The 25,433-nt window shown below is 42.8% G+C and overlaps 1 protein-coding gene across 2 annotated transcripts in view; it reads right to left on the reverse strand.

Annotated features, from left to right (window-relative positions):
• ANKRD52 (ankyrin repeat domain 52) overlaps window positions 1-25,433 on the reverse strand; it is a 62,834-nt gene that overhangs the window by 33,879 nt on the left and 3,522 nt on the right. For both annotated transcript variants that reach the window (XM_080994447.1, XM_080994448.1), the window contains exons 2-11: window positions 21,185-21,268; window positions 14,171-14,249; window positions 12,728-12,798; window positions 7,537-7,737; window positions 5,523-5,610; window positions 3,307-3,449; window positions 2,005-2,217; window positions 1,785-1,863; window positions 641-755; window positions 222-304 (exon numbers count right to left, since the gene is read on the reverse strand). In XM_080994447.1, the coding sequence (XP_080850573.1) occupies window positions 222-304; window positions 641-755; window positions 1,785-1,863; window positions 2,005-2,217; window positions 3,307-3,449; window positions 5,523-5,610; window positions 7,537-7,737; window positions 12,728-12,798; window positions 14,171-14,249; window positions 21,185-21,268 (1,156 nt within the window). The remainder of the gene's footprint in view (window positions 1-221; window positions 305-640; window positions 756-1,784; window positions 1,864-2,004; window positions 2,218-3,306; window positions 3,450-5,522; window positions 5,611-7,536; window positions 7,738-12,727; window positions 12,799-14,170; window positions 14,250-21,184; window positions 21,269-25,433) is intronic.

A 25,433-nucleotide genomic window follows, 5' to 3' on the forward strand; every position in this document is an offset into this window, starting at 1 on the left:
AACAATGGAAAAATACGGTCTCCCAGCAACCTCCCTTGGACCAGGTGTGGGAAACCTTTGGCACTCCAGATGTTCTTGAACTACAATTCCCATCAGCCCCAGCTGGCTGGCTTACTCTGAATTCAGGCACATACGGAGAATGGACTGTGGCTTCCTATGAACACAACCCTAATCCAAAACCTGAAGTGAGAGGACAAGCAAGGGGTGTGCTATCCACATACCTGAGGAAAGTAGCTTACGACAACAGTCTGAGAATCCAAAGAGAACAGCTAAGTGCAAGGGGAACATGTCATGGATCCCACGCCTGGCAAACCAAAAGAAAGAATTATTGTGAGAGAAAGAGAAAGAAACACACACACAAACACACACACACACCACCTGACATCAAGGTGGAAACCACAGCCAGCAGCAACACAGAACTGAGTTTCCATGTCGCTAACACAATAACCCCATTTCTGGGTGAGTATACAAAATGTACAAAATTTTCACTCTGCATGAAGCAAATAATTGGTGAATTTGCGATCACTAATGTAGGGCAGGTGTTACTCCATACACACATGCACGAAAAAGGTTGAAAGCAGCACTCAACCATCCACCACTCTTTATCCAAAACCTGTGTGCAAGAAGAAGTCGTCCTTGCCTTGCAGTATCAGCACCATTCGTCATCAAAGTACTAATTAGCAGCTCGTGGCCGTATCTAGCAGCAACGTGGAGGGGGGTATTGCCATATTTGTCAGCGCAGTCAATCTCACTGCCTAGAAAAGCAAGCAGGATTCATTATTTACTTTGTTCTTCAAACTGACCAGAAGCAAAGGACAACTCTGGCTTGACAGGAAGGGAAGTGAAATGTACTCGATCAGTGTGCCCATCGATACCTCCTCAAAAGGTATCAGTAAATATCCCCTCAAAAATCCCCAACGCACAGGAGACCACTTGGTCTCCCTGCTCAGTTCCTGTTTGCACTGGCTCAGCCTCTCCTAAACATGCCTCCTTCAACATATTATACTTGTTCAAATATATAAAAAATACATGCCCATTACAAAGTATCTTTATATATATTCTAAGCTAGTTAGTCTAAAAGAGAACGAAGTCAAAAGGAAGAAAATAGAAGGAGAAACCCAAAGAAAGAGAAAATGGGAGAAAGGGAAAAGAAAAAACTAAAGAAAGATAATATTTTAGATATGGCAGCCATTTTGTATTATGCCACAACGCCATGACAGCCATTTTGTGTAATGTTTCACTCCAATGGTGGCCATTTTGTGACTAACGCTCATAGCACTTCTTCAAAATTCCAGCTGGCAACTCCTGTACTAGATCTGACAAGGAATGATTTTCAGTCCTTTTGGCTCTACTGCTAATGTCTTTGTTTTACTTTAAATAACTCACTTATATTTGGGGCATGACTTCTGAACAGTAAGGACATGAGTTAAGAGTGGACCAACTGATGCTTCTGTTCAAGGAATACTGTGAAAACCAAGGGGTTAGATCTGATTTTTATGGAATAGTGTAATGCTTTCATTGTATTAAACCTCCTCACAGTAAACTGGACTTTGGTTTTGACTGCCGACCTCAGCGTAAGAAAAGAATTTGCTTAAATTATACACGAGGTAAACCATTGCAAGTGAAACAAAATACGTACATCTGAAATGTCTACAGGCACAACATTACTCTGCAAATTATAAGGAAGAACTGGGAAGGACTGCAAGGAATAGTGAATAACTCTAATTAGAAAGGAAGACTGTTATATATTAAGCATAAATACTGACGGGTGACTGAGAGCTTACCATTTTGTATGAGAATTTGAGAGCGTGTAAACCGTCCGTGAATGGCAGCCATGTGCAAAGGACTCTTCCCTTCTTTACTCTGAAAACATCACAGCAAGTTAGCAAGTGGACATGTCCTGCTAACTACAATATAAATTTACTTTTAGTTCTCCCATCCTCGCTGAGACTCCCCACCTCCTTCCCTCAAAGCCTGACCGAATCCTGACTTGAGGGCTCATACCTGAAAGTTCACGTCAGCTCCGTTGTTGACGAGAAGTTCCAGGCACAGGGCTCCGTTGGTGGAGACGGCAGCAAAGTGCAGAGGGGTGAAGCCCTTCTCATTGGGCTGATTGACATTGGCGCCGTAGTTGACCAGTTCATTGGCCACAGCATCCTGGCCCATGTAACAGGCAATGTGAAGTGCAGTGTTGCCAAAGAAATTTGGTTCATCAATCTACAAGGACAAGTGTAAAAAGGCAAGCATGTGAACGTGCTGTATCAATCCTGCACAGAGAGGGCTTGGTCAGAAAGAAGAGCAGCAACTACATTATTGGGCTGCCCAAGGCCACAGAAGCTCCTTCAAATATAATAATAATAATAATAATAATAATAATAATAATAATAATAATTTATTTATACCCCGCCCATCTGGCTGAGTTTCCCCAGCCACTCTGGGCAGCTTCCAATCAAGTGTTAAAAACAATACAGCATTAAATATTAAAAACCTCCCTAAACAGGGCTGCCTTCAGATGTCTTTTAAAGAGAAGATAGCTGCTTATTTCCTTCACATCTGAAGGGAGGGCATTCCACAGGGCGGGCGCCACTACCGAGAAGGCCCTCTGTCTGGTTCCCTGTAACCTCACTTCTTGCAATGAGGGAACCGCCAGAAGGCCCTCGGCGCTGGATCTCAGTGTCCAGGCTGAACGATGGGGTGGAGACGCTCCTTCAGGTATACACTTGCTTCTTAGCCCAACCTACTGTGCTTGCCTGCTCACATTAACTTTTTATTCAACTTTTTATTTTTTCATTTATTTATTTTTGGGGAAAATAGATCAGCTAGCTAAAAACAGCAGCAGCAGGTATAAGCAGGGGGTTTGTTGAAGCCGGTATAAAACCTTGGGTTTCGATTAAAAGATAAGCAGTACATGCCCTTGCAGCTTTTTCCTGCCTGTTGCGCTGGTTGTGGAGACAGAATCCAGCAGGCATTAATCACCGGTAAAATAACACCAAGACGGCAGTTAGCATCCACATACAGTTACTTCCAAACATTTGTTTTTAAACACCTGCATCTTGAAAACTCGTATCGCAAGGGGGAAGCATCGTTAACACTGGGGCTACCTACATGCATTTCATGATGAAGATCCGTGTGACAAAGCTGCTTCCAGGTTTTTCCATATTGTTGCAATAATCCCCTCCCCTGCAGCACCTAACCTGTCTGAAACTATGCCTGCACACGTTGCAAAGTACAGGTACACACTGTTAAGAGTACTGTCAGAATAAGCAGGAGCAGTGCCCACTGAGTTGGTACATTCGCAGCACTTGCCTCTACTCCAAGCCTCAGCAGGTGTTTCACAACCTCGATCTGGCCGCTGGCTGCCGCTGTGTGCAGCAGTGTGTAACCCTTCTTGTCCTTGCACGTAACGTCAGCTCCTCGGGCCACAAGCAGCTTCAAGACTTCCAGATGCCCTGGGAGGAGGCAATGTACAAGCACAGAGAGGTATAACAAACACAGAGAGGCAACACAGGCAAGCACAGAGAGAGATAGCAATTTGAACAAGGCTTCCCACTCCCATACATATCTGCTCCTTATGCTGGAAGCCAATGAAGGTAGCATTGGACTATAAGGAGGGATAAACCACTCCTGAATCCACAGAATCAAAAATTGCCATGCTTTTTGCGATATTTTGGCTGGTGCTAATAGTTATTGCCGAGCTGTGGATTTTGTCGCCTTAAAAGGTTGTCTGAGCCAATTCACGACGTTATAGACAGCCAAATGTGGTGATTTCTGCAAGATTTCATTTCGTTGTCCTGCCAGGAATTTCACTAGATCAGGAATCTTTCTCCCTCCTCCCTCCATGGACTGGGTGATAGAAAAAGCACCCAAAACAAGGATATTCGAATTTTAGATTTAGTGTCTACCATACAATGAAAGATTTCAAACTTTTCTTCTCTGCTGCTCTGTGCTTAACAGCTTATGGGCAGATACAGAGGGCATCTGACGCAGGGACTGTGATCTATATGTTTTCCCTACTTGCCACTTCCATATATGTTTACCTGCTCAACCTCTAGACTTACTTCAAGTTTCTATGCTTTGGTGGTCCATTTCTTTCACTTACACCTTTTGTTTTGGTGTTTTTAAAAAAGATAATGGCAGTTTAATTTGAGCACAGTTTTACTTTATATAATTTCATAAACCAAACCTATGGCCCTAAAAGGGTAAATTGCAACCTGTGTGCATTTAACTCGTGAACATTCACCTTTACATGCTTGACAAAAAAAAAAAGTAGGAAGAGTACAAAAGGGATGATTAAACATGCAGCTTTCTTCTTTAATGTAGAAAAAAAGCAGCTCTCCCCTCTCCCCCCCCCTTTTCTCAGCTGAAGCGCAAAAAAAGACTAATGAGGTGTTAATAGCTCTAGATAGTATGTTAATAGCTGCTGGTGTATCTTAATGACTGTTTGTGTGACTGGGTTCCCTCTGGGTGGAGATATCTTTGAATGAAAAGCCGCCTTCCCCTAAAGAGAACTCCTTCCATTAGGAGAAAAAGAATCAGAAGGTAGTCTTTAAGCAGCGGGTTCAACAATCAATCATCATTCTCATCACCATAGCATATTGTGATGGCCTAACTCTTGAGGCGAATGAAGCAAGCACAATGAGTACAAATGCCCATGTGCCATTTTCAAAATGGTGCCCAGAGTTAAACCCATCCTTAAGCATTGGGAGGCACCACCACATCATGAGTTTGTACAGTGGTTGGCTCCTACTTGGGACTCCTGATCACATGGAGTGCCCTCTGAAGTCATGGTCTTCCTCCACCTTGGCTCTTCACTGGATTCCTGCTTCTGGCTATAATCATGAGTGCTCCCTTTTGTCTCACTTCCTATGAGCTATGTGCAAATGGCCACCCTGTTACTTGGTTTGACTCAGGCTCACCATATTGTGGAGTAACTGGGAAGCTGAGAGTGGTGCAACCCCAAAGGCATTTTATGTAACATTTTCTGAGCAATCAGGGCACATCGCGTATCTCTCATTAAAAGGCAAAGATAAAGAACTCCTGACAGTTAAGTCCAGTCAAAAATGGGGTGTGGCACTCATCTTGCTTTTCAGGCTGAGGGAGCCAGTGTTTGTCCAGACAGCTTTCCATGTCATGTGGAAAACATGGCTAAACCATTTCTGGTGCAACTGAACACCATGACGGAAGCGAGAGCGCCGCAGCGGTACCTACCGTAGATTCCAGTGTATTACGCGACTGGGCGTATAAGACGACCCCCCCAAATTGGCAGCTGCCAATTTGGGGGATTGATTTATATGCCCAGTCTTGGCTCCAATATCCTGCATTCTTTGCTGGACATGTATTCAGAATATTTTTACATATAAGCTCCTCCTCAAAGATCCATGTATATGATTACAACACATACTCTCGCTCTCATGTGTGTGATCACAACACACACGCTCTCTCTCACACAAACGAGAAATAGAGAGAGAGAGAGAGAGAGAAAGAAAGATCAGAGGGCCTGAAAAAGTAAGAGAAAAACATACCAAGGAAGGCTGCCCAATGTATTGGCTGTCTCTCCTTCTTGTCGCATGTGCTCAGATTGGCCCCTTTATTTAAGAGCAGGTTAACCATCTAAGAAAAGGTGGAGAAGAGAGTTACAAACAGGATTATTATTATTATTATTATTATTTTACAAAAGCATGTCCATTTACTTAGAACTTCCTGCTGGTGCAGTGTTGTGGAATCAGCACCTTGGGCTTTATTATTTAGGTCTTTTTAAGGCAATCTCTGTACTGCTTAACATATGAAAATATATCTAAGTGGTGTACTGGAAAATAAAACAAAAGCAACAATGTATGTCACAGAAATAACAAATAAAGCCACATTAACGAATAAATACAAATATAAATTCTGAGCCATTTCCCCACTCTTACATAAAAGAAATGTGTCCTCGACTGTGAGCCAGGTTTTATTTCTCAGCAAAGCTAGCTTTGGAAGGCGGATAAGCATGTAACTGCACCTCTGCCTGGCAATTAAGTAGGAAAGTGACACTATACACAATCTGAAGAAAGGGGCCAGCATTTTGAGCTTCCAAACAAAATGAAATTCTGGCACTTTTATAGCTGAGGTTACCCTTTCCATCATTCTGTATTGTCTCCCTTGTGGTTGGCATTTCTGGGGCAGGGGGATGTATCCAACATGAGGCACACTCAGAACAGATCTGCTGATATTAATGAACACAACTAACTGAGGTACCGTATTTTTCGCTCTATAAGACGCACCAGACCACAAGACGCACCTAGTTTTTGGAGGAGGAAAACAAGAAAAAAAATATTCTGAATCTCAGAAGCCAGAACAGCAAGAGGGATTGCTATGCAGTGAAAGCAGCAATCCCTCTTGCTGTTCTGGCTTCTGGGATAGCTGTGCAGCCTGCATTCGCTCCATAAGACGCACACACATTTCCCCTTGCTTTTTAGGAGGGAAAAAGTGAGTCTTATAGAGCAAAAAATACGGTATATTAAATTCAACGGGTCAACTGTGAGCAGGACTCATGCTAGATACAACCCCGCATGCTGAATTTTTGTTCCTGTTTTGTTGTTGTGAAGGAAGGAAGGCTGAAATATATAGTTCACTCTTCTGTGCGCTTCCTCTGTGTTTGAAATACTGGTGGCGGGAGAAGAGGAACCACATTTTCTTACAATTTTCTTCAAAGCTATAAGGACTAGAAACTTGTTTCTCTTCAAAAAGCGAAAGCACAGCCAGCAGGGTCCCTGTGACAACTGCTAGATTCTACATTATAGGCCATATGACAGGCTCCAGAGCACAAATGCAGATATGCAACACCTTGAATATATTGCCCAAAGAGTTCCTGTCATCGTTCAGGGAGTCTGTAGGAGGAGCAAAGGATCCCTTCTTGCGATTATAGGACCCTAAAGGTCAGAATTACAAACATATGTATCAACACCACTGCATCTGCTTCTGTGACTTGGTTGCATCTGCTCTTACATTGGTTTGAGATGCTTTATTGTTTTTCAGGTGCTTTTGATGGTTTTTAAACATTTTTGTTTATTTTCTTCTTAATTGTATTCTTTTAATCAAAGAAGTGTTTGCCAACCTGGGCTTCTTTGGAAGGAAGTCAATAGATTAAATAAATATCAGGCGGAAGCAGGTTTTAGGAAGGGCCAACAATGTGCACAAGCGGCAGAGGGGAGCTGAACTTGCTCCCTACCTGTTGCCTGTTTGCTGCAGCCCAACCCTGACAGCCTGCTCTTTTTGCCTGAAGGCAAATCTCTCCTCCAAGAAACAAGTTTGAAACCGTGGGAGGAAAGAAGTGGCTTGCAAAGGGCGGGGTTGCACCAGCAAAGTGTCAAGCAGAAAGGTGTTTCCTCACAACAGCAGCAGCTACTCGAGTTTTACAGCATGAGTTTTCCACGCAGTGTTGTTCTGTCTTAAGCCCCAAATGCTTTTCGGACTAGGACCCCCCCCCCCCATTTCACTACTTATCCAACAGAGGTGGAATGCACAGAAAACCCTCCCTGAAAAGAAGCGCATCCTTACCTCAATGTGCCCACTGTGTACAGCATGGTGCAGTGCTGTCCGGCCGGTGCGGTCTGCCACATTAACACTACTTAGCAGGGCGATGATGGCCTCAGCACACTTGGTGGCTCTGTTGGCAGCGGCAACGTGCAGTGGTGTTTGCCAATACTTGTCGCGAGCGTTGACGTCCGCAGAGTGCTTTAGGAGGAGGTTAAGTGCCTTCTGCCAGGGACAGAACACAGACAGAAAGGTCTTTTTTAAAAGACTGCTTGAGCAAGGCAAAGGATCGCTAGAGGAATAATTAAAGAGCCGAGGAACAAGCTGATAGTACTATGCTGTGTGGCAGAATTGGAATTTTCAAACAAAGCTAACCTAAAACACTGCAGAATATGCTGCTGGGAAATATCAGAGCATCCTAGCATGAGGCACTACAGGTTGAAGTTCTAGCAGAGCTAAGTGGGCGCACAATGAGGAATGCTGATGGCCGAAAGAGGAGCCAACACTGTAAGGCACAACTCAATATATCCCTCATCCTACTACCAATTCCTTCTCTCCTTCATCTTCTTAACCCTGCGAGGCTCAAAAAGCCCCAAACCAGAGTAGAACATCTGGGAAGTTAAGAAATCAGGTCTTGGTGTCAATTATTGGCTGGTCTGCTGGTGGCAAAGAGTTTTAAGTATTACAGGCACCTGCAATACGCAGAATATTAAATAAAGCACCTGAATTGATACAACAACCGAAAGGGCAATAATGTGAAACGGTCTCCTTTTGCCCCAATTCCCAAGGTGCCCAGAATGTTCGGATTCATACTTTCAGTGTGTCAAGCCTCTGAGCTCAAATGAGATTAGTCTGAATTCTAAGGAAGTCTTCTCTCTAAAAGCAGCTTACTGTCAGGTCAAAGCTTCAAGATCTAGACAGCTAGGGTGAGAGTGTTAGAGACTACCAGAGAAGAGGGTGGGGAGGCAGCAGCAAGGGTTCATGTGAGCCTCAGGTGGGGGCAGGAGATGAGAACCCAGCCAAGAAGGGCTTTAGATCCAAGGCCTCACAAACACAGCAGCTGGCTTGGTTTCAATAATATGCCCACGCTGCCTGGTATAGGATTACAGCCAACAAAGTAACTGTGCAAGCAGAAGGACATCCGCTCATGCAATGCGACTTCTGCCACATCAGCTCTGGGTTTTCCTCTAGCTCTCCAGAGCAGATTTGGGGGGCGTCAGGAAGAGTAAGATGGCTTTCTCTGGTTGGGGTTGCACTCCCCTGGAAGGAGCAGGTTTGTAGCTTGGGGGTAATCCCTGGATCCAACATTGTCACTTGAGGCTCAGATGACCTTGAGGACTTGGGGGGCGCCTGTTTTCAGCTATACCCCCTTTTGGAAAATGAGGACTTGCTCATAGTACTCCATGCTCTGGTGGCTGTGGAATTCCCTCCCCACAGAGATGCATCTGCCACCTTCACTATACAGCTTTCAGCAAATGTTGAATATCAACTGTTTACACCTGAGACCTGTGTTTTTAAGACCCACCTTATTTCTGTGGCTGTAATTTGTTTTAACTGTTTTTAATACAGTGGTACCTTGGCGCTCGAACAGCTTAGTTGTCGAACAAATTGGCTCTTGAACGCCGCAAACTCGGAAATAAGTGTTTTGGTTTGCAAATGTTTTTAGGAAGCCAAATGTCTGACGCAGCTTCCGCTTGGGTGTAGGAAGCTCCTGCAGCCAATCGGAAGCCTTGGTTTTCGAACGGTTTTGGGAGTTGAACGGACTCCCAGAACAGATTAAGTCTGAGAACCAAGGTACCACTGTACAGAATTATAAATCCTGGGACCTGCTAGGGAATGATGAACAATAAATGTAATACAGTGGTACCTTGGGTTAAGTACTTAATTCATTCCGGAGGTCCGTACTTAACCTGAAACTGTTCTTAACCTGAAGCTCCATTTTAGCTAATGGGGCCTCCTGCTGCTGCCGTGCCGCCGGAACACATTTTCTGTTCTCATCCTGAAGTAAAGTTCTTAACCTGAAGCGTATGTAACCTGAGGTACCACTGTACCTGTACAGTGGTACCTCGGGTTACATACGCTTCAGGTTACAGACTCCGCTAACCCAGAAATATTACCTTGGATTAAGAACTTTGCTTCAGGATGAGAACAGAAATCGTGCTCTGGCGGCACGGCAGCAGCGGGAGGCCCCATTAGCTAAAGTGGTGCTTCAGGTTAAGAACAGTTTCCGGTTAAGTACGGACCTCCGGAACGAATTAAGTACTTAACCCGAGGTACCACTGTAGTAGCAATGATACTACTACTGTACAAGCATGTAATTTTGCTCACATAATGACTTTGTCGGATTCAACCCATACAGTTTGCTGAAGCCACCATAGGAGTTCCTAGTTCTCTCTCTGGTGACTTCTAGAGTGATCCTGCCGCTAAGTAATTGTGATCCCGTAGCTAACAAATGCTCTTTGGTGGCCCGCGAGGTGTAAGAAGCTTGGCAGGAGGCAAAAGAAGCCCAGGGGCCTACATTTTTCCTCATTTGCGTAAGGAAATATACCACAGTCTCTCCTCGCTGCCTTACAAACTCAGGAGTAGGAACCACCCACCCTGCCCTGGAAGTCAAGCATCAATAAAAATGCTGACGCTTTTCTGAAGCAAAGAGGTGAATTAATTGAGCCAGCTTAAGTGGTGCTTCTCGGCTGCTGGAAATGGCCTGAAGCTGTGAGGTCAGCAGGAAAAGGCAATTACACAAGTTAACAGACTCTGCTGAGGAACAGCGGAAGCTTTTCCAGGAGGACAGTCTCTTGGGAGCCCAGTCTTTGTGCAATTAAGGGCATAAAACTTACTCCACAATCATCTGTTAAAAAAAAAAAAAAAAAGCGACTTTCTGCTTTTACAGAGAAATATAGCAACACATTACAACAGCACCCTTAGGATGAAAAGCTGCTCTATTATCAAGTTATGGGTGTTATCCTACTCACGGCAATGCAAACTTCTCTACCTCTGAATTAACGTAGCAGCGGGTAAGATAATACATCAGTTAGGAAAGGGGTAGCATTTTCTACAATGCTGTGTCAAGAACAGACTGTGATAATAATATCAAATATATAAAAGAATGGATGGGTTACAGTATTTTTCGTATACAGTGGTACCTCGGGTTACATACGCTTCAGGTTACACACTCCGCTAACCCAGAAATAGTGCTTCAGGTTAAGAACTTTGCTTCAGGATAAGAACAGAAATCGGGCTCCGGCGGTAGCAGGAGACCCCATTAGCTAAAGTGGTGCTTCAGGTTAAGAACAGTTTCAGGTTAAGAACGGACATCCGGAATGAATTAAGTACTTAACATGAGGTACCACTGTATTTGCATATATATATATATATATATATATATATATATATATGCCTACTGTATATATTCCTACACATTTTTGTGCCTTTTTATTTTTCTTTGTATCAGTTTATTTCTTTATAATTGAAACCTTTTCAATAAAATATTAATACCAACATTTTATTTTATGTTTTAAAAAAGAACAGTCTGAGAGAAAATTAAGGCAACTTTAGTTTACTGCACTATTTAGATCCCTGAGTGTGCATGTCTGTGTCTGTGGGCAAAAGGGAGCTTCCACATCCATGCATTCTGCGCAAATCTCCATTCCTAATCCTGCTAAAAATGCTCACTGGGAGCAGCCTTGTCTCTGTGACACAGGGCCAGATTAGGTTCATAAAGCATTCAGCTTGTGCAGAAATTGCAGATCTTGGCACTCTGGGAGACAGAATATGGATTTATGACTTTAAAGTAAACCAGTGAAGCCTTGCAAACAAGTGTACAAAAGTTACTAACCTTATTTTCTACACAATCCTAAATTAGCTGTTTGTGGACAAAAAGTTGGGAGAGGAGGAGCTTTTACTGAGCTTTCCTGCCTGGTCACCTGATCCTTTCTCTGCACCAGGTGACAAGCCTAGACTAACTTGTCCAGTTATAGGGGACAGTTTCAATTTGTACAGCTCAGGCATATGGACAGGATCCATGGAAGGGTGAGGCCTACCTACGTGTGTGCTCCACACTTGCCCTTCTTGGCTTATAATAGCTGCCAAGGGAACTGACCGAGCAAGGGCCCTAATGTCTTTTAAGAAGCTTCCTTGAACCTCATCATATTGGATAATTTCTCTTGCCTGTCCCCAACACTCCATTTCTGGGCAAGACACCTGAGTTTGTGAGTGGCATCACACTCCAGGTAGGCGAGGTGGATTATTTAGATCCATTTCAATCTTACTTCAAGTCTGATTATGGGACTGAGGCAGATTTAGTCACCTTAGTGGGCTATATACACCAGGAATTGGCAGAGGGGATATCTCTCTGTTGGTTCTGCAAGACCATCTAGGCAGCTTTCAATACCATCAACTCTCGTAACCATCTGAGTGAGACAGGACTTGCAGGCTTCATTTTGTGGAGTTCCAGGGGTGGTTCTAGAAGGTGCTGCTGGGGGATTCCTGTTAGACCCCTTGGTCAATGTCCTAGTTCCATCTTGTACCCAGTTCTATTTAGCATCCACATTAAACCACTAATTTTTAGGGTTTGGGGTCACCAACGTACTAATGATACCCAACTCTCTCTCTCCTTTCCATCAAATTCCAGGGAAGCCGGTCCATGTTTTGAATTGGTAATAGACAAGAGTAAGGGTAACAAATTGAAGCTTAATTCAGACAAAATAGGCATTCAGTAGAAATGCTGACCATGGAAGGGGGGTTATGGAACGTAACACACTATTCTGTAATTTCCCTCATTCCAGCAAACTTCAAGGACAGGTAACTCTGACTTCATACTCTTTTCAGGTACACAACTGATTTGTCCATCCATGTTAATTAAAGGGGAGGGGGAAGGTACTGGCTACAGCAATCGGAAATCTGAGGGACACAAGATGTAGCAGGACCCCTCCTCACTTGAAACTTACACAGCTACATTAAGTCACAATAAGGCCCACAAAGATGAACTGCAAGGAAGGCAACAGGTCTTGCTCTACCTTTCACGATTAAGGTAATTCTTGTTTGCAGACATTCAAGATAGCTACTGGTTTTCATTGTGACCAGGGTAAGCACTGGCATATGAAGGGGGAAATGAAGTTGCCGAAAGGGTGGCTGTAGGAGGGCCCTATGAGAAAGAGCATTTCCTTTGCCACTTTAACAGGATGAATGAAAACAGGTCAAAGGAACTAGTACCTACCTCATTGCGAGAAGCTGCAGCACGGTGTAACGGGGTTAGCCAAAGGGTGTCCTTTGCATTAACGTTAGCACCTGCCCAAGGTGGATAGGAGAGATAAAGCAAGATCATATACTGACGAAAAGCATCCCTTGTCCCTGCACCCAATATTAGAATCCATTTATCCCCTTAAAATGCAATCCTAACCATGTTTTACTCAGAAGTATTGCTGAATTCAGTGGGGCTTGCTTCCTGGTAAGTGGAGCTAGGATTGTAGCCATTATGTCACCATGTATTTGCAGATATGGGTCTTACTTGTTTTGCAACAAAAATGGCAGCAGACAGATTAAGAGGAAGAGAACATTGGCACTGTATTCAGAAAATGCCCACCATTCAAAAAGCTAAGCTGCAAATAAGTTGTGCACATATTGATTGTGCTATTGCTTAGACTGAGGAGCATGGTATTATCAATACCACACACATCTCAAGGTTAATGTTATGTTGGCCTCCTGAACTGTACAAAATCCAGTCTCACTTCCACTAATTTTAACTGTGCAACTGATAAAGGCAGTCCAGTTGTTTAAATGAAAAGAACCTCTGACTCACAGAACTTTCTCACAAGGACAGAGATGCAAAATTCTTCTTAACGAAAGATACCATGTTCAGAAGCCATGCTTAAACATGCTTGAAAAGGAAGAATAATTAGTTTGTACAAGTAGGATCACATGATTTAGTGTCCTAATCCTCATCGAAAGAGAAATATCTGAAAACCATCAGCTTTCAAAAACTAACACTTGTTTTTAAAATTATGTATCATCAATAGCCAACTTCTTCCATTACCATTAACTTGGAGATATTTAGCATATGCGTTGAGAACCATCTGTGCTGGCTTCACTGTCCAGAAAGCCAACTCTGCCCTGCAATCTACACAGGAAGAGTTACAGTGGATAGAGCTGTCTGTTTCAAAATAGCTTCACTGAATTCGAACGTTTCCATAAATCTTTGCTGCTGCAGAATCATGACTCCAATAATATTACTAGTAGCAATCTGCTAACTTTAGCACTTTTAATATGAAAGCACTTTACGATCCTCTCATTCATTCTTGTGACTGTTTAAATTGTAGATCATTATAATTCCTGCCTTAAAGGCCTGTTAACAGAGGATGAGCAATAGCAATTTGCCTGAAGCTGGAACTGAACATGGAATATACAGCTACCACCCCAGTTTAAAGTCAGTGTTCTCAACTGCAGGACTGCACAGGATCTATCAGTGTTACTCGATCCTCTCTGTGACTCTGCCCCCCCGACAGTTTAGGCAGTGATATATACAAGTCTGCACCAAACTGCCACCAGTTCCCTCAGGATAGGAAGAGAAGGTTTTCTTTTTCTATTCAGCAAATGCCCTGAAGCTGCTAGACCTGACCACCATCACCTCTTATCAACCAGAACATATACCTTCACTTCTTACCTGATAGTATTAGGAGTTCAAGAATAGGGGCGTCTCCCAAGTATGCAGCTGCATGCAAAGGGGTTCGTCTCTCTTGGTCCTGGTTTGGGGAAACACAACAGAGATAAATGGAAGGTGTTAAAGTGGAATCTAAAAGCCATGAGAGGAATCCAACATAGCACCACGGCAACTGTTTCATCAGTGCAATGGTTTGTGCTTGTGCAACAGAACATTCGCCTCCTCCCCTTCCCCTGCTCCAGAGGGTTGGGGGAACCCCTAGAACAGATTCAAGGGCATATGGGGAAGTCCCATTGTGCAATGGGACCAGCTACTAGAATACTGTTCCATGCTGATGTTGCCATCCAATCTTTTCAGTCTATAGACCAATTACCTTGATGTGCTGAAATATGTAGCAATATCTCTGAGCTTATCTATCCAGTGACAAATTGAAGCTTAAGACGTTGGTATATAGGAAAAGTTGTGCAAAGACAAAGTAGCCGAAATTTTAAACCTGGTTGTTAACCCACGGCATTACTGACTGCAACCCTCAAAACGTGTCTGCCACAAGCCATGAAAGTTTGCTTAAAGAATGGATCACCTTCAGCCAGGAGCAACTGTACACCCTGTAAGAAGAAAATCCATATGCTTGTTCTGCCCCATTGCTTTTCCCCAGTAACAATGGAAGGTACACTGGCTGGTCTGCTGGATCTCACTAGCTGATCACAGTGACATGACCTATGTAGGATACTGATTCAAAAGGCCGGCACTGCATTTGAATTTGATTGACTATTCTTAACTGCTGCCAAGTTAAATGAGCTTAGTAAACTCAGAACACGGATATCTTGTTGGAGGATTTACTCATCTAACTTTTGCTTTGGTTGCTTTTAATGAGTCTCACACGATAGCTTAACTACGATGATGATAGTTTATACTCTGCTCATCTGAATGGGTTGTTCCAGCCACTCTGGGCAGCTTCCAACATAATAAAAGCATAGCAAAAACATCAAACATTAAAAACTTACAACCACCACCACATCATCATCATCATCATCATCATCATCATAATAATAATCTGTTATTGAACAGAGAGTTAGAGCCAATTAATGTAGTGCAATGTTTTGTAATGTGCTTACCTAATATGCTCTTAGTGTAAGAGACCTTAACTTAGCCTTTCAAAAACTTGACATTGACTTTGAAAGGATTATATGAATTTAAGAAGCATTGACATGTCATTCATTGCCATCAAGACTACACAAATTGGTAGATCCCAGAAAAAAGTCCAAAAGCTTCAATAAGAAACATAACAAAAAAGCTCTCACACATAGCTTGAAATGGAAAAATGGAAATGTGAATAGAAATGGCATGTGAACTCCTCTTAAGGAGTATCTTCTCTTTCAGGATGACTAGTGAAATACTTTTGAAAGCAGTGCTTTAAAATGATACAAAGCCAATTCACATTGCTGCATATAGCTTAGACCCAAGACTCAAAGGCAGCAGTACATGGCTAGAGGGAATGTTGATGCAACCATCTTGCTAAAGTTAAGCAGGTCTGGGTCTGGTTAATGCTAAGATGGGAGAATATCTGGAAACCTCATGTACACATTCAGTCCTATGATAGGACGGTTGACTATAAATGAAATAAGTAAACAAATGTTAGTGATTATAGCAGCACCACTACAGTCGATTGGATTACAGTGGTACCTCGGGTTAAGTACTTAATTTGTTCCGGAGGTCTGTTCTTAACCTGAAACTGTTCTTAACCTGAAGCACCACTTTAGCTAATGGGGCCTCCTTCAGCTGCCGTGCTGCTGGAGTATGATTTCTGTTCTCATCCTGAAGCAAAGTTCTTAACCTGAGGTACTATTTCTGGGTTAGCAGAGTCTGTAACCTGAAGCGTATGTAACCTGAGGTACCACTGTATTAAACAAACAATACATCTTAAGGCTTTTAAGCAATCTCAAATGCTGTGGTAAACAGAACAAGAAGGAATGCAATCAGAGTTTGATGACTGTATCACTCCTGCAACATGGTAAGGCCTTTATATAATATAAGAGTAGGAAGAGAGGGAAACCCCAGGCAAATGGGGGGGGGCAGGGGGAGACTAAAGGGGTAGAATAAACCATTTGATGTTCAAAAGTTTATAATCCAGTGCATTTCTGACCCATCACGTCCTCCCTCAGAGAATTTCAAAATTTCAATCTAATATTTTTATTTTTATTGTTTTATTAATAAAATATTCTACTTTCTTGTTTTAATAAAAGTTTAATCTATTCTTAGAGAACGTTCCCCACCCCTGCATTAGAGTACAGCAGCTGAGCTGAGCACTAAAAGTGAGGCTGAAATTTCCAACAAACATCTTCAAACTATTCTGGACACTTGGAAGAATGACTCCCTCAAAGACAAAGAAAGGTTGTTCTGGATGTAGACCTTGCTACTTCATTTGCTTCTAAACTTCATGCCCCAAACAAGCAAATCCTAAGAGCAAGACAAACAGCTCTGATAAGGCATAAAATCAAGGCTATCAAAAGGCAGGAAGCACCACTTAGGTTCTGTATCAAAATCAACTAGCATTTGGCCTTTTGGGTTTGGTGCCAAGTGCTTGGCATTAACTGCTCAGAAGGATATCAGTGCTCTAAGGCCAAATGATCAAATGTGTAAAGTGTTAAAAGGACACAGCCCCACACTTAAAAGTCGAAGCCAATTTGAAACATGGATTGTTGAGTCCTGAACTACTACTACTACTACTACTACTACTACTACTACTACTATCATCCTCATCAACCTGCTTTTCACCCACATCCAGAGGCATCTCTCTCATTTTTAAAAAGAAAGAAAAAAGAGTAAGTGAAAAAATAAAAAAGAGCAAGAAAGTCTAGCAATCAAGCCAAACTTAAATTTCATTTCTCAGCTGTAGAACGACTGATTTAGAAAACTGTGCATCAGCACAGATGAGCTGATCCATTCCAAGCAACTCTTTTTAATTCTTAGCTACTTAGGTCCCCTCTAACACACACACAAAGTGCACAACCAAGATCAGAGGAAAGCATTTAACCCTCATTCTGCAATCTTAAGCACAAGAACACTAGTTTTATAAATTTAGTGGAACTTACATGCAAATATAATTAGGACCAAGTTGTAAATCTTTTTTATTCCAGGGTGCATGGATAGGAAAATATCACATGAGTTGCTTTCCAAGTAATTTCCTCCCAAGTTTTTAATCAATGGACCCAAAGCAGGGTGACCATACAAAAAAAATGAAAGAAAAGAAACTTACCCCCTGAATATCTAATATTTTATTATTACAAACTAGAATGAACCACTGCCAAGTATCAGTTACCACTATGGTTGTCTCCGAGAATAGGAAGTAGAAAATATGTGAGCTAACATTTATCAGAACTTCTGTTGGGGGAAATCAAAACAAGCTTTCAGAACTTCAGAGATCATCTTTAGGTACTTCATCAAAATGTACCAAGAGTTTGAATTCAGATACTGTGTTTAAAGTGACCTATAGCTCTTGAGCCTAACCGACTCATGCTGTCATCTGTGGCACAAGTGTAACAACTGACAGATAAGACCCCTTCCTGGAAATTAGACACAGCAGACTCAAAATATAACTGGCATATTATATTGTAACACACTTCAGCGAGCGACATCAAGCTTAGCCGTCTCCATCAGATACAGGAAGTTTTGGGATCAGGCCAGGATCAAATTTTGAAAAAAGGGAGCAACAGGGGAGGCACAAAAGAGGTTTCCAAAATAATGAATAATATGCAGAGAGAGGGTTGTGTTCAGTGAAGTCACAGTTCTGAATTTAAGTTACTCGTGTTCATTAACTTCAAGGGGTCTACTCTGAGTAGGACTAGCATTGAATACCACCCAGAATGTTTCCTTCTCTGAAAATGTTAGAACCGGAGATTGCACAATGAATAATAATAATAATCATTTATTTATACCACGCCCATCTGGCTGGGTTTCCCCAGCCATTCTGGGCGGCTTCCAACAGAACATTAAAATGCAATAGTCTATTAAACATTAAAAGCTTCCCTAAACAGGGCTGCCTTCAGATGTCTTCTAAAAGTCTGGTAGTTGTTTTTCTCTTTGACATCTGGTGAGAGGGCATTCCACAGAGCGGGTGCCACTACCGAGAAGGCCCTTTGCCTGGCTCCCTGTAACTTGGCTTCTCGCAGTGAGGGAACCTCCAGAAGGCCCTTGGCGCTGGACCTCAGTGTCCAGGCAGAACGATGGAGGTGGAGACGCTCCTTCAGGTATACTGGACCGAGGCCATTTAGGGCTTTAAAGGTCAGCACTAACACTTTGAATTGTGCTCGGAAACATACTGGGAGCCAGTGTAGGTCTTTCAAGACCTGTGTTATGTGGTCTCCGCAGCCGCTCCCAGTCACCAGTCTAGCTGCCGCATTCTGAAGACAAATGGAAAGTACTTTGCACAGTGTATACATTGAATTCACTCCCTCAGGATATACTGATAGTCCCCCAACTTGGATGGGTTAGACAAATTCACAGAGGATAATGCTATCAATGGCTACTAGTCACGATGGTATATGTGTTGTTGGCATCTGTCCGTCTCAAGAGACAATGGAGATGAGTACAGTACTGTAAAGCTCAACAGTGTGGTTTCATTTTCAGCCTGAGAGCCAAGTCCAATAAAAAGTATCATCTTACTCAAAGTGCAACAAGGATTCATTTAGCTCAGTGCACTCGTTTGGTCACCTGGAATTATGTGCTTTGCTGGCAGTGTATCTGCCATCTATGTGGCACACTGTGACTTGGATGTGGGGGGTGAGGATTGAACTAGTCCATGTGAACTATTGGGAGAGTTTGTTTGTCGCCTATTTCAAGAGGCAGCAGACTATATCCTGTCCATCAGGGATCTGCCTAATAAAAGGTTGTTACCATTAACATGGTAAACAGTTGCCAATATTCTCACTTTCATTTTGTAGATTGCATGTCGCTAGTTTAACTCCATGAAGCACCACTTTTCATTTAAATCTCCCTCCCTCCACACACACCCAAGTCATCTACTGACATCTTTGCCCCTAAATAAAAGGCAAGCATGCAGCCGCATCAGCCTTTTATTAGTTAAGTAGGAAACATGAATGTCTACATGTTACAATAAACCAGGGCTGCTGGCTATCCTGACTTATTGGAATGAACACTGAGTTACCCAAATACTCCTCTTTTACTCCTCTCTGGCACGAGTGGCAGAAACAAACCAGGAAGCCATAATTAAGCTTAGTTTTCCATGACGTTTGAATCTTGTATTGTGGTTTGTTTTTTACCTAATGAGCCGGAGGGGGGGGGGGGGCGGACCTCCTTTTATGGCTGGCTGACAATCCTGGCTTGTTAGGAAAATACAAACCACGATCCCAAGTTCAGATATTGCAAAAAGTCAAGCTTAATTGCAGCTTCCTGGTTTGTTTCTTCCACTTGTGCCAAGGGTGGAATAAAGAGGGAGAAATCCCTCTGCGTTCCCGAGCAACCAGCAGCCCTTGGCTATCAACATGTATCAATGCACCAAGTCCTTCTCTAATACTGTGTTGTAGAATCGCTCACAGTTAGGAGGAAGTTTGGTTTGGCCCCTTGAAGCAGGAAGAATTTTAAGCAGGTTTCCTAAGGGATGCTCCTTAAATCCAATTGTTAGAACACTCTGAACTTGGGTGTCCAGAACAGATAATTGCTTAAACCATCTTATTATCCCACTGGAAATATGGCCCAAATATGTGTAATCTGCTTTAATGAGTATTCTTTACCAGTTCATCAAACTTGCTGCTCATGTGCTCAAACACCCAACACTCTAGATTTCTCACATTCCTGAGTCTGGGCTAATACTGATATGTTCTGGAGACAGCCCTAAGATGCATTTAATTGTCACAACTCCTGGTTTGCTCCAAATACTAAGACCTTCTCACACAAAATCGGCTTATAATGGGCCTATATTAAATGCACCTCAGCTGAATGAGCTAAGATGAAATGAAGAGCCAATTACTGTTTCGTGGGCTAGACAAGAACAAGATGAACACCACTGTAACACAGGCTGTTCTCACTCAGAGGCCACAAGACTAATCCAGAACACACTTGGTGCCAAAGAGAACAGCTGATCCCAGTGCCACCCACCGCTCTGTACAGCTAGACTAATACATCTGGTACAGCCGATTCCCAACAAAGTCAACATTTACTGGTGATGTGTGGGCCTTTCAGCCCTGTATACCAATTCGGTGTCTGCACAGTACTTCACAGTCTGTATCTGTCACTGCAACAACCCTGTGTTCACAAACATTCCCATTTTACAAATGGGAAACTGAGGTCCAGAGATGAAAACTAGGCAATAAACCTACCAAGAGTGTGACTAAGCTGGATTCCAAACCCATGTCTGTCAAAGACCAAGATCCAGTCACTGCACCACAATGGCAAAACATCAAATAGTTAAAACAAGCATTTAAGCTTGCTAAGCTGGGAAACTTTAATAGATGGGTTGCCAATGTTGCACCTGCGGGCACACCAGCACCTGCAGAGGCCTTCCCTGGAGCCACAAATTTCAACTACTCTGCCCCTCAACCTGCTGAAATTATTTTATTATTATTTATTAAATTTATATCCTGCCCTTTATCCACATCAGGGCAGTTCACAACATAAAATTACAATTAGGCTTGAAATAAACAAGCAGTGGTTTTTAAAGCCTAATTGCTAGCAGAAGGGGAGAGTGATTGCATGTGTGTGACTGCAGTGTGCACACAGGTATAGTTTTTGTGTGTATGGTATCCACAACAGCTTTGCTGGTTTGCAAATGTGTCCATGGGCCCAAAGATGCTTCCAACCCCTGCTTTAGCACATCTAGTTCTTAAACACAAATTCTAAAAGGGACACATAGTACATGGATCAATTCGTACTCCCCTGCTCTACCCGCAATGCGTGTGTGGTGGTGAGGGGAGCTTAGCCAAAAGGAAAATGTAATCTTCATACAAAGTTGAAAGAAGCAGGTTCAGTATTAGAAGGAAAAACAGGTTCTCCAAAACTTACCAGTACATTGATATTCTCCTTCTGGCTCAGCAATGACCGTACTTCCTCTATATCACGATTAAAGATGGCTTGGACCAGAGGAGGCTATAAACGAGGAAAAAAGAGCAACTGTAAAATAAGGAGGATGAGAAAGGGAATAGCTATGTGCTAGCTTATTATTTCATTTTTTTCCATCTGGATCTTTGTTATTTTTACATACAGGCAACTCCCCGTTTGCGCAGAGATTGTACCCCGGGTCATTACATGCATTGGCAGAGTGTGCATAAGCCCACACCACCCCATTCTGGGGCCGAAAACAGCGCATGCACCACTGGTCATGTGCCAATTGAACATGTGCAAAATGGTTGTCCCCTGTAGTTGTATTCCCTTGTTATATTGTGAGCCCCTTTGTAAAAAATGAGGCCTTGAAAAGCAGCCTCTGGGAGCTCATAACCAGGACTTCTGAGGGTATTTTGAAGGAGAGGCCTGGAGTGCTGTCTCATGGTATACATAGGACCAAGACATGTGGATGGCAAGAGAACTGCTGCAGTGACTTGCAACACCTGTACCATGTTTGTCTTCCTACCTGAGAATGTGCAAAACTACAACCGTGCAAGCTGGTTGCCTTGCTGGAAGAGAAGGTACAACAACTTGAGGCCTGCCTTTTCACCCTTTGAGCTACTGGGCAAGATGAAAAATTTCTTGCTAGAGCAGAGTGGCCTGGAACAGCGACAAAGGTGGGGTGCCCCTAGGGAGGAGGAAGACTGCCCATAGCAGGAGACAAACCCCTGGAGGAACATGACACACAGAAGCAGGACAGCCAGGAGCCATGCTGTGTCACTAGAGCTGCAAAATCAATGCCATGCCCTCACCCCAGACACAGATTTTTGGGCCAGAGGCTTGCAAGAGTGGTGAAAAATAATTTTTAAAGGTTTCCTCAGCTGTGTTTGAAGCAAGTAATAGGTCCTTTGTGTGAAGAAGACGGAGAATTGCTATTCTGACAGACGTAAGGCGGAATTGCCTGGTGCCTGTCTTCACCCAAAAGGAAAGCAGTGGCCAACCTGGTGATTACAGAATAAATGATGCAAGAAGGCGGCTGAAGACCAAGGTACAAAAAGAGGTGGTAAGGGAACACTTAGCTACTTTGCCTCTGTCTATAATCTGTGAGAATTCTTGGAGAACAAGTGAGGTCCCTGCAGACTGGAGACAGGTAAATGTTGTCCCCATATTTTATATTTTATTTTATTTATCAAATTTGTGTACCATCCTTCATCCGTAGATCTCAGGGTGGTACACAGAGTAAAATACAAGACAAAAACATTAAATACTTGATAAGAACAAAACCAATAAATCTCCCCCCCCCCAACACATTTAAATGAGGTATAAGATGTTAATTAGCCAAAGACCTGGTTGAAGACACCAGTTGAACCACCCTGGGGAGAGTATTCCACAAATGGGGAGCCACAGCAGAAAAGGCCCGTTTTCATGTTGCTGCCTTCTTTCATGCAGGGGGGCACATGAAGATCGGTTTCAAATTATGATCTCAGGGTCCAGGTAGGTTCGTGTGAGGAAAGGCATTACTAGAGGTATTGTGGTCCTGAGTCATAGGACAAAGCTAGCACTTTGAATTGGGCCCAGAAACTAATCGGCAGCCAGTGCAGTCAGGCGAGGATCGGTGAGCAATCTGGCCACCAATTTCAACAGCCAGAGGAATCTCATTTCTTTTTTTGATAAATGTTACAAACTTGGTGGATCAGGGGAATGCTGTGAATGTATTGTATGTTGATTTCAATAAAACAGAGGTTGGGCCATCTGCTGTGAAAGCTTTAGTTGAGATTCCTACATTGCTGGGGGTTGGACTTGATGACCCTCAGGGGTCCCTTCCAACTCTACAATTCTGAGATTCTCTTATTCTAGAAATAAACAAATATAGCATGCCACAAAAATCTGAACAAGGTATAAAAAGCCATCTCTCTAAATAGGTTGGATTGACAATTCACCTAAACAGCACAACACACCAAACTCATTTTTCAAAGGTATCAAGACGACTTTCCTAACACCAGTGAGAGACCGAAGTTGGGAGTTTCATAGGTACAAAGCCACTGATCAAATCTGGGACCTAATACTGAAATATGCATACTGCAACTAAACTATGGCCCCTCCTTAGAGATACAGACTAAATAATACCTGCTACTACAAATATAGAGATTTCCAAGCACTGGATGCAAAGGGCCAAATTCAGTAAAAGCCTCTATCAGGTTTTTATATCTGACTTCTGTGAATGTATTTCTTCTTGCTTTTTTAATAAAGCAATTGTGTTAAGTCAATTACCCTAGAACAGAAACAATACGTGTTGGTGATTATCTTTAAAGCCTTAAATGGCTATGGTCCAGGATTCCTGAGAGATCACCTCCTCCCATAGCAACCTACCTGCTTCCTAAGATCAGAAGCAGGGTGGAAGCATCTAAGGTGGAAGCATAATTGATGGTGACAAGAAATAGGGCCTTCTCAGTGGCTACACCAATACTATGAAACACATTATGGATGCCCCCCTCTGCCTTTTTTCACCAGCTGGGGAAGACATTTGTATTCCAACAGGCCTTTGCCTTTGCCTTCAAGGTGCTGCTGTTTTATTTAAACCTATGTTTAAACCTATGCCTGTCATATCTTCCTTCACATTTTATTCTGCGTCTTTATTTTTATTGTATATTTTTCATTGAATGTTTGTTGTATGTTGTATTGCTTTAAACTGTTGTAGGAAACACTGAGTGGTGCACGGACACTAGAAATATGAGACAGAAATCGCTATATAAATAATGAGCCAATTAATCTAAATACCCATAAAGCAAATGCTTAATTTGACAAGTCAGGGCGGATGCACCAGAATTCTCTAGACTACTGACAGTGTAACTACAATTCACGAAGTCAATGAAGGAAAACATTTACCTAAATTCACAGGGTTGGCGCATGCAAATACTTTTGAGCTTGCCTTTTACCGATGATAGGTAATAAAGAGAAAATTATGCTGAATCTTCTGGCTAGCTGTAGTTCCAAAGGCAAGTATCCACAAATTTTGGCTCAGCTCAGTAGACAAGTGACTATTCTGGGTTGCCACTGACATTTTCTGCTATCCCAGATTCCTGTGGTATGCACAGCTCTACAGCAGGCAGAATCAGCACAACTCTTGCTGCTTCTGCATGCTCCAAAGCTCAGTGTAAAATGCAAGAACCTCCCCCGCTTCCAACATTTCTGTTCATTCCAGAGGACTCAAAAGAAAGGAAAGAGGTCTTACGTCATGCTGAATGTTGGCACTTCTGCCTGTTCCAAGCTTCAATGCAACAACACAGGAGACCTCCTCTGAGTTCTCTGCAATTTGTACTTCCTTCTGGACATTTAAGGCTCCAGTCCCAACCACACTTACTCAGGAGTCACCCCACTTAATTCAACTGGACTTACTTCTGAATGCACATGACTAGGATTGCAACCGAAACCTATAAAACTTACGAAGATGTCCTGGAGTTTGACCTAAAGATATTTCACAATTGTTTAGGGGAAATAAAGCACACGGATCTAAGGGCACAATGCCTATTCAGCTATACTGTCAGCAGCTATACCTTTCAATACCACCCAGTCCACACACACACGTCCTGCATATTTCTATGTACACTGATCAGAATGTAAATTCATTTTGACTGCATAACTCTACCAAGCCTTTCCTTGTGCACACACAATGCTTAACACGCAAGGCTTGTAAGACTCAATTATTTATCATTTATAGCTCTGGTTTGCAAGGCATACACTGAATAGGCATGCAATCAAAGTACACAAGCAAGATGGACCCCTTATCTACTTGGCACAGCTCTAAACAACAATCCCATGAGAAGAGGGAAAATACAGTAGAGCTGTACCAAATGCCCCCATGGCCCTCCTACACACAGTGCAGCCGAGTAGAAAGGCAGAGTGGTTGCCAGTCCCATCTGCTCATCTCGTCTTCCAAAAGAAAAACTCCAGCCTCTGCAAATCTTTCCAGATGCAGCATTTTTTGTCCAGCTAACCCCAGGTTTACTTCCCTCCACCAGAGTGCTTGGATATAGCAGCAAAAGGAGGAAGGCATAAAGGGGGAGGAATGAGTCATCCAGATGAAATGCAGGGGACTCTGCATCCCTCCTTTAGGGAGAAGAACAATTCCTAGATGATCATCATGCCTCCACAATTTAGAGTTGGGCACCTCCTTGAGCAGCTGGAATGACACACCCAATAAGGTGAATGC

This window comes from Podarcis pityusensis (assembly GCF_964106645.2).
Source record: "Podarcis pityusensis genome assembly, chromosome: 2".
Lineage (NCBI taxonomy): Eukaryota > Metazoa > Chordata > Lepidosauria > Squamata > Lacertidae > Podarcis > Podarcis pityusensis.